General features: G+C 44.1%; 1 protein-coding gene across 2 annotated transcripts in view; it reads left to right on the top strand.

Annotated features, from left to right (window-relative positions):
• Positions 1 to 2,883: 2,883 nt before the first annotated feature.
• The window catches only part of PSIP1 (PC4 and SRSF1 interacting protein 1), a 28,934-nt gene continuing 21,905 nt past the window's right edge, over positions 2,884 to 9,912 (top strand). Inside the window, exons 1-3 of one of the 2 annotated variants that reach the window (XM_057406290.1) lie at positions 2,884 to 3,117; positions 4,163 to 4,239; positions 7,100 to 7,238. In XM_057406290.1, coding sequence (XP_057262273.1) covers positions 3,046 to 3,117; positions 4,163 to 4,239; positions 7,100 to 7,238 — 288 coding nt within the window. In that variant the 5' untranslated portion in view covers positions 2,884 to 3,045. The remainder of the gene's footprint in view (positions 3,118 to 4,162; positions 4,240 to 7,099; positions 7,239 to 9,912) is intronic. The other variant, XM_057406289.1, reaches the window with a different exon arrangement.

Here is a 9,912-nt window from a genome sequence, read left to right as displayed (position 1 = left end):
TTTTTCATTCTTTATATTTAAGTTTGCTTTGTTTTCTTTAGCTTTAAAAAATGCTTTAGTCATATTAGGCTGTCTTGAAGAACACCCTACTTTTGTATGAAGCCAAGTCATCTCGAGTTACTTCCTTAATTAGGAAAAAAAGCATTTTCAGCTGCTCTTCACTGGTTTTAATACAAGGCACAAAGCTTCTGATTCCTAAGGAATGTCAGATTCAAAAGACTGTTACCAAGGGTTGAGGAAATTAGAATGTTCTCAGGAGATTCCAAAAGCATTACTTCAAAACTAAAATATGAACTTATTTGATCTGATGTATAATTAAACAGAGCAGTGACTTAGCTAAGGAAGTCCTTGCAGATTGTTTCTGCTTAGCAGAATGTTAATATACACAGTTTTTGCACTACTTATTGCAGGAAAAAATACAAAACTTTATGCATTATTGAAATACTTACATATGTGCCAGTGCAGATACAATTTCTACCACTGCCAAGCTTTCATGTACCTCTAAACAATTCTAGATGTACAGTTAATTCTTTTAAGGAATTTTTGCTCCAAGTCATCCACTTGTGGATAGGAAGAAAGGGGTTTTTTTCTGTCTAATATGTTGTTGATTTCTGTTCATATGTTCTGTTTTCTGATGAGCTCTTGCCTAACCCTGTAGAAAGCTGATACTTGTGTAAGGCATATGAGTTTCACCACCTCAAATAAAATCAGCCAAATTTTACTGGTTTAAGCCACTGGAAAACTGCTGTTTGTCCCTGCTTAACACAGATGGGGTAAAGTTTTGCAGTTAACATTTGTAAGTGATCATTTTGAATTTGAGTAAGCCAGCGACTAGAAAAAATCACAATTTGCTCTTTGGCAACTGCAGTGGGTGTTTTGGCCCTGAAATGCAAGGCCAGTTTCAGTATCAAAACTGAAAGCAAGATTATGCTTATCACAAGGGCTTATCTTTGTTTGCGAGCAGCACAGAGGGCAGCTGGCGGAAAATTGGTCTGTAAAAGCTGTGTGCCAGGATGATCACTCAAGCACAAAATAGTTAGGTCTGCCCTGTGAGACAATGTAGTTGTGCAAGAGGTAATTTTTTGTGCCACTACTTCTGCAGTGCAGGATTGCAGGTGGTGCTGTGTGGGACATGAGTTAAAGACAAAGCCAAGCCAGAGAGCTGACAGGCCAGCTAATTTTCATTGAAGAGGGAGAAGAACTAGAGCCAACAGGACAGGCCAGCAAAGAGCAGGATGCTGTTGGGTTAAAATCTGGGTCTGAGGTCTTCTGTTGGGAGAAAAGTGCCTGTTGGGGGAAGGTGTGGGGAGGCTGTAAGTGCTTGGTCCACGCGGTAGGGAGACCACCTGGCCAGCAGAAAAGGGAGAGAACGGCGCAGTGGCTGAAATGCTGGGAGTGGAGTGAGCTTCATACTGCTAAGCCATGAGAGAGCAGAAACAGAAGGAGAGGAATACAGTGAATTAACAGTAAAACATGAAAGCAAGCTAGGAGTTTACGGCAACTGGGTTGCAGGCAAGAACGCGGTGGACCTGAGGAACTGAAGCTGTGGGTTGTTGGGTGTGGGGGGGGAAGTCCAGACATTGAGAAAAGTAAGCAGGCAAAGAGTACACAGGGAGCATGAGCATCTTTGGGGCCAACAGCAGCACGGGATGATGGTAAGTCTGGGAAAGGGAGGCCTCTGTAACAGGGCAGAAAAAAAACACAAAGGGACTACCGGGGCAAACACCTGTCCGCTTTACACACGAGGGTGGTGACAATTAGCTGCTTCCAGTCAGTGCATGGAGCGAGCTTTCAAGTCAGAAAGGGCCCAGCGCAAGGCCGGACTTAACGAAAGCAACTCCGGGCGAGCACTGGTGACTGAAGTGCCGGCGCTTGGCCCCGGGCCAGGCTTGTCACCAGCCTGGCGTTAGTCCCGCGCCTGCCAGCCACGCTGCTGCTGCGGCACCCGGCGCAGCCCGCCTCACTGTTAGGGGAACAAGGGTCGGATTCACGGGGACACGCGAGGAGGTGGGCCAGCCCGCGGGGCTTCCGCCGCTGCCGGTGCTGAGGGCGGCCGGCGGGATCGCGCCGATCCGCCTCCTGCTCCCCCAACCCTGCAGTCCCGCGACTGCCCCGCCCCCGCGGAAGGAGAAATGAGCCACTTCCATAGCTGAGGAGAGAAGGGGTGGATGAGAGTTGGTCTTTCCTTTTATCCTTCCCTCCGTGCCTCGGGGCGTGCTGGCCGCTTCTCCTGGCTGCCTCCGTTCGCCTTCACACCTGGAGGCGTGAGCCGAGCAAGTCTGTTTTCATCAGGCCTGCGCCACCTCACCCCGACACCTCCCCTGCCGCCTGGTTGCGGCGTGTGGTTGGTACCGCCCCGCCTGGCGGGAGGAGGGAGCGAGGCTGTAACTCCGGTGGCGGCTACCGCTGCTGCTGCTGCTGCTGCTGGAAGAGGAGGTGGGCTGCAGGCCGGGCAGCAGCGCGATGGGTAGCGAGGTGCCAGGCCGCTGCAGCTGGCGGGGGGGGAGGAGGGTAGAGAGATGGGTGGAGTTTCGCGTCGGCGCCGTCGCGGCTTATATGAGGGGGGCGGGCAGACGATGCGTCCATTTGGCGGGAGCGGTCTGGCAGAGGAGGGGTAAGGTTTTGCCAGCCGAGCGGGGTTGTACTGTGCCGTGTCGTGTGTGCACGGTGGGGCAGAGCGGGCTGCCGGCAGGCGCTCCCGGGTGCGTGCGGCCCGGCCCGGCCCGGCCCGCGTGGGTAGGCAGAGCGCGCCGCGGGTGGGGGCTGCGAGTGCCACCGCCAGGGTCCGCGGGGTTCCGGCGGGCTGAGGGGTGGGCGCGGCACAGTGTCTCCCGGCCTGGGGGCCGCCCAGGCGCCGTTACGGAGCGCGCCGTTGATGTCCCCTCGTGTGTTGCCCTTGTCTCTGCTCCCCATCCCCGGTGCGTTTATCCCAGCAGCGGGACCTCGAGCGGCTGGCAGCGCCTCGGTGTCGGGGACTTGAGGTGCAGACCCCTCCCCTCGGATCAATTCCGCTGGCGGCAGCGGGCGTCACGTCGGTGAGAAAACATGAGCCGAGATTTCAAACCCGGAGACTTGATCTTTGCCAAGATGAAAGGTTATCCCCATTGGCCAGCCAGGGTAAGGCATCCCTCCTCCTCTGCAGGCCGCAGCGACCTCCTGCTCGGTACCTGCCCTCCCCTCACGCTGTTCGGGCTTTGTGTAGCAAGAAGCGCCTTCAGGCACCCGCGGAGAGCCAGACGCTGAAACCGCGCGGCGCGCTCGGCCGCCCCTTGCCCGAGGGGAGGGCAGCGCAGCGCTCCCGTGTTTGGAAGCGACTTCTGAACCGCGCTGCAGATCCGTGCTCGGGTTTGCTCTTGCAAGTGCAGGTCGCTTCTGTAAGCAGTAGTCCTCTCTAGTAGTTGTTAGCTGTGCTAATTTGCATAACAGCTTTTAGAAATGAAGGTCGCTGTCGATAGCGCGGTGCTGGAGCTCTGCAGGCATCTAACTGCACCAGAATGTTCGTCCCGAGTAACTGCCCTTTTTTGACAAAAGAAAGTGATGTCGGGGTTACTCTTCGCTTCTAAACGCGGCTATTCCTACACTGCTTCGTATAGAATAAGCCAGGTGTGTGCGAGGAGTTATCTAGTCCTTTTTTCTGCATTCTCCGTGGCTCCTTGGAAGAGGCAGAGTTCTATGACTGCTGTAGACTATTCGATGGTCGTAGGAATGCAGAAAGAAGAGTAATAGAGGTATTTTGCTAAGTTGCTGGTTGAGTAATATTTAAGTTCATTGACATTTTGTATCACTTGACATTTGGGTTTGGCCAAGCTCAGCCTAAGGCAGGACATCTTGCTATTGCTTGTGCTGAAGGAGGAGTGGTGTTTGAATGGAATTGAAATGTGCTTTTCACTTGTAGCATGTCATGCCTCCCCAATTAAAGAAGATGATCATGTGAAAAAGGTTGCTCTAACAGGAGAAGGGTTGTCACTTCCTATACTTGCTGATACCTGTTTTGATTCTGCTGTGTTTTTAACATACAGTTAAAAAGAGATCTTGATACCAGCTTTACTTCTCTGTAGTTTGGCTTTTTTTTTCCTTTTTAATGCCTAACAATTTTACCTACTTTCCCCTATATTGTTCTTAACTGTTACTTGACTTGAATTACAGTCTCTCTTTTTCTTAGGTGGATGAAGTTCCTGATGGAGCAGTAAAGCCTCCTACGAATAAAATGCCTATTTTCTTTTTTGGCACCCATGAGACGTAAGTCCTTTAAGGGTCATAATTATCTTTTTTTCTTTTCTCATTGTAGAATGCTGTGACAAGAAGTTAACAGCTTGTCTGAATGTAGTGTGTTTTATAGTATAGGTTAAACTATAGTATTTGAACAGCTACTACAGTATTAGAACAGCTCTTCCTAAATTAATCTCTTTTGACAAGACATGCTTCTCTGACATTTGCTTAAGGTAATCACAGGAATGGGATACTGTAACTATACCATATGCACTTTCCTTGTCAAAATTAAAAAAAAAAATTCCTACCCACAGAGCCATGACTGATAGGTGTTTCATTCTTCAGTAATGAACTTTAATTCTGTAGTCCTTTATATCCTCAAAATTCTCAACAATATGTTCTCAAATAAAAAGAAGGCTGAGCTCAATGAAGTAGGCAAAATTTGAGAAACTGTCAAATAATCGTGTATTGGCTTTTGGTGGGTTTTGTTTTCTGGAGAGGTTTGGGTTTGTAAGTAATTATTTGTAAGATCTGGAGAAAAAAATGAGGAAGTGCAGTTAGATTTATACCTATCAACTTGCAAAATACTTACCTTTAGGTACTTGCTGCGGTGCTACCATTTTGCAGTTGTGGAACATTTGCTTTGAGGGGCTGTTTCTTCCATGGCTAAATTTGATTGTAAATATGCTGGGGTTTCTAAATTTATGTCATTTTGATAACTATCATGTTACTTTATAGCATGTCTGGTTGTCCTAGTGTAGATTTCTAAGACATCAGATTCAGTTCTACTTTTGTTGTCTGGTTGTTTGTGGTGTTTTTTAAAGAAACCAAACCCTATAATGGTGTGGTTTTAATTCCACTCTTTTTATTAATAAAATGGCAAATGGTATACAAGCAGCTCAGAGACAGAAGTTGTACATACAAATAATGTTTCACCCATTTTGTGGAAAGGCCTTGGTTTTTTTCCTTCGTCTGATTAAAGATTGTTTGAAACCGCTTTAATCTGGCGCTTTGCATCTGTCTTAATAAGCCACATCTGTCTTAATAAGACAAAACACATTGGCCTGTTGAATTAAAGAGTAAGCATCCTCTTATGTTTCTTGATTCTTTAAGAAGTGATTTACCTTTGAAAAAGATTTGTGTATGCTTGAGTCTTAACACCAATGTGTTTTTTTTAACTGTTCACATCTTCGAATGGCTCATGTTTTTTTAGTTTTGTTTTGTGTGTGTGTGTGTTGTTTTGTGGGTTCCTGAAATTTGATTTAATGTTGCAAGGTTTGAATCTTGTTGCTTGTTTATTTTTTTTTTAAGTAAGATTTCAGACAATGCAGAAGGTTAATTTTTTTATCAGTATTTTTTTCCAGATTTTTTTTTTTTACATCTGAAAGCACAGTATTATTTTGATCCTGTCCTTGGTACTGTTGGTAGGCTGGAGGGATAGTATCCAGAGGGACCTTGACACGCTTGATAGGTGGGCCAATGCCAACCTCATAAAGTTCAACAAGGCCAAGTGCAGGGTCCTGCACATGGGTCAGGGCAATCCCAAGCACAGCTATAGGCTGGGCAAAACCTTGGGCGACATGGTCCAGAGTGTGGTGTCTCTGCCCATGGTAGGGGGGTGGAACTACATGATCTTAAGGTCCTCTCCATCCCTAGCCATTTTATGATTTTCAAATTCTGTTCCATGACATTTAATTTTTGTTTAGGTTTGTAGCTGTCAATAGTGGGCTAATGATCCATCAGGTATTAGGTAGAGCTAACGATTTTCCGTATTCTCTCATGGGAACCAACATAAATTGGTAAGCTTATTCTCTGCTGTGCTTCAGAGTTACATACCTGATCAAAGTTAGACGCTATATGTCTTCAGCACGTTAGTAGTCTGTACATATACAGCCTATCTTACTGTAAGTAGTAGCAGCTCTGAAAATCTAGATAACTAGTTAAATCATTCTAAAAAGTCCTTCTGTATGAAAGATGACATTTTCTAGCTGTGTGGATGGGTACAGTAGGAACAAGCTATGGCAAAAAGCAAAAGTGAGATCAGCTTGGGAATTATTATTCCTAGAAGTCAAGTAAGAATACTAGCTCAGTTTTGCAGATTACCATAAAGAGGTATAAACTAGTACTTTGCTATGCAGGACAAAGATACACAGGCAGTGGTAAGACAATTACTATGACAGAAGCTTGTATAAAAATATTTTCAATACTTCATCAAGAAAAAGTTTGGGGGAGAAAGTTAAGGAGCATCTTGAAAGTTTTATTGTTCAAATTCGGCAAGTTATGAGGTCCTCTTGTCACACTGAAAAACTACTGAATTAATGCTGAGTTGCATTAAACGACATGAGCAGTCAGTGTATCCTAGTGTTGCTTTTTCATGTCCAGTACACTAAAAATTCTTAAATTTAGTATTTTAACCAGATTACTTTTAACTTAAGAACTTGGATTTTTGTTGGAGGCATTTCTTCTCTTTTAAATTTTTCTCTTGCTTTACATTGTCCAGATTGCAGAATTTTTTATTCCTAACATTTAAGCATGATTTGTTTAATAAGGAAGCAATTGCTCTGTTTGTTTGCAAGCTACTCTTTTTCAGTTGTTCTGATTCAGTAGTTGGTTGTCCTGTTGGCTGTAATCTTAAGATGCAGCTTCAGCTGTTGCTTGCCAGACACTCAACACCCTGGGAAGGAGGGGGTCCTTATGTGTGGTGGTACTAGTGAAAAACTTGGGATTTTGAAGGCAAAACTTGAGGAAACTAAAGATATTTACATAGTAGAATCAGTTGGAGTAGTAGTAGTGAATTGCATATCTTAATAACATTTGGTGCTTACTTCTCTGAAAAGACGAACCATTTAAAATGTGAAATTCTGTTCATTTTGTGCTTTCTCTCCTTAAGGGCATTTTTGGGACCAAAAGACATATTCCCTTACTCTGAAAATAAAGATAAATATGGAAAACCAAACAAGAGGAAGGGTTTTAATGAAGGGTTGTGGGAAATCGACAACAATCCTAAAGTGAAGTTCTCTCATCAGCAGGTAAGTTATGCAGAGTCTGCATGTCTTCATCGCTGTACTGTTGAGGAAAAACAAAAGGCAATGAATGTTTCCCTCCTGTAAGCTAGTGAATTATTGCTGTTGTTCAGTGGCAAGTTATGCCAGTTACTATTTTAATTTCATTTTTAATTGATCTCTAGTATTAATAGCAAGAGAGATGGGAGTGTTGTTTAACTAGGGATATCTGCTTATTATAAACTTATTGTAAGCTTATGGGGGATCATGTTGACTTTCAGAGTAAAAGGCTGAAAGTTGGCTTTTTACAATGCACATCAAGCTTTAGTTACAGCTATACGTATACTTACATGTGTATATATAACTATAGACTGTGTGTATTAATATGCATTCCCAAGATACTCATTTCTGGAACTCTACTCCAGAACTGGAGTTGTGTCTTTGCCTACCTTCTCTGAACATTCTGTGGCCTCTTGGTTTTGCTGTGTACCCGGGGCACATACTAGGTCTTCTAGGCAATGCTGCAGTAATAATAAAAATAATAGGTATATTTGGTATGATTTGCTGCTCTTATGCCAGACTTGCCATTTTAACACCAGTTAATCCCTGCTTCACAGGTATCGTAAGTTGTTTCTGAAGTACTGTTGAGAGATAAGGTGATGTACTTCACATGTATACTTTCTCTGCTCAGGGTATGGAAAGATGCTAATCCCCTCATTGAAGTGGGAAGGACTGTATTAATAATACTTCAGCTTCAGTGATAGCTCTTAAACAGGGTCTTTCATTAGCTGTTCAGGTTCTGTCTAGAGCTATTGGATTGTTCTTTGCCGTTCCCACCCCCCAAGTCATATTTAAAATCTCTCTCTTCTACAATTCTAGTTCTATAAATGAGCCTTAAAAATACTCAAGGAGATTTTGTTAGTGGGGGTGTTTTGACTGGAGTACTGTGTCCAGTTCTGGGCTAATCAGTATAAGGGAGATGTGGACATCCTGAAGTGAGAGTTACACAAAAATGATAAACTGGAGCATCTCTGCTGTGAGGAAAGGCTGAGTGAACTGAGACTGTTCAGCCCTGGAGAACTCAGGGCTGATATCATCAGTGGGTACAGATAACTGATACAGGTGTGTAAAGAATCATAGAATGGCTAGAGTTGGGAAGGACCTTAAGATTATCTAGTATTCAGTCCTCTGCCATGGACAGGGACACCTTCTCTTAGACAAGCTTGCTCAAGGTCCTGTCGAGCATGGCCTTGAACACTGCCAGGGATGGGGCATTCACAGCATCCTTGGGCAGCCTCTTCCAGTGCCTCACTGCCCTCACAGTAAAGAATTTCTTCTTTATATTTAACCTAAATCTCCCCTGTTTAAGTTTAAACCCATTGCCCCTTGTACTGTCACTTCAGTCTCTGATGAAGAGTCCCCATCTGGCATCCCTGCAGGCTCCCTTCAGATACTGGAAGGCAGCTATGAGGTCTCCACACAGCCTTCTATTCTCCAGGTTGAACAGCTCCAAGAGGTGGATCCAGGCTCTTTTTGGTAGTGCTAAGTGACAGGACCAGAGGCCATGGACAAACTGCAACTCAGAAGGTTCCCTTTGAATACTGGGAAACATTTTTTTGCTTTGAGGGTGACTGAGCACTGGCACAGCTTGCCTGGGGAGGCTGTTGAGTGTCTGTACTTGAAGATACTCAGAAGTTGTGTGGACATGATTCTGGTCAGCTGTCTGTGGGTCACCCTGCTTCAGCAGGAAGGCTGGACCAGACTGAATTACAGAATTAATGAAGTAATACAGTAGACTTGTGCAAATTTTCTTACGAATTTTCACCTTAACTTTAAGGCTGTAGAAAGCCTTTCTTTGATAGCCTTCTCTTTCTACCCTGTGCTGTGTGTTCTTACGTTTGATTTGGAGCAAATCAAGCCCTTAAGGTTTAGCCAGCTCTTGTTTTTACCTGTGGGCAGTTCTTGTTGATGCTGAAGGAGTACATCTGCAAATGGCTGACTAGATTTAACATTCTGTAAGATAAATCAAGATGCAAAACATCCTGTAATGTTACTTGTTCTGAAATAAAACTGTCAGTAAGGCTACTTCAGAGTGAGTTTCTGGGAGCAGTTTTGATTTCAGCTCAGTCATGAATCTTCTATGTTAGTTCTCAAAGCACTAATTTTTGGGCTTAATTCTTAGAATTGAAATATTATGTCACCGTTCTGTCAAAGATTGTAGATAAGATGGAGTAACATCCCACTTTTACAAGAATAAGAAAATTGTGGTGTGATATTCGATTTTAGTTTTGCTTTTACTTGTTTCCGCTTGTGTGCTGAAATGAGCTTCATTTCTTCAGTACTTTGCAGGATAGCACACAGTTCAGAGTGATAAGACTTCAGAGGTACTTTACTTCATGTTCTTGTTAATTCCCGTGGTGTTTGATGATGTTGCAGCTTTCCTGTTTATGAGGATGTGTCATTGTTTAAACCTAGGCGGTAACTCAATACCATGCAACTGCTCACTTACCCGCCTTGGGTGGGATGGGGAGGAGAATTGAAAGAATGGAAAACCCTCAGGTTTAGATAAGAACAGGCCAATAACTAAAATAAGGTACAATATAACATACTAATAATAAGGAAAATAACAGAGAGATAGAAACCTAAAAGGTGAAAAAGACCCCAAAACCCAACCAAAAAAAAAAAACAACTAACCAAACAG

This window comes from Pezoporus wallicus, unplaced genomic scaffold (assembly GCF_028554395.1).
Source record: "Pezoporus wallicus isolate ANWC-B61680 ecotype Strahan unplaced genomic scaffold, APGP_CSIRO_Pwel_v1 contig_2132, whole genome shotgun sequence".
Taxonomy (NCBI): Eukaryota; Metazoa; Chordata; class Aves; order Psittaciformes; family Psittacidae; genus Pezoporus; species Pezoporus wallicus.
This window is presented reverse-complemented; position numbering and strand designations above follow the sequence as displayed.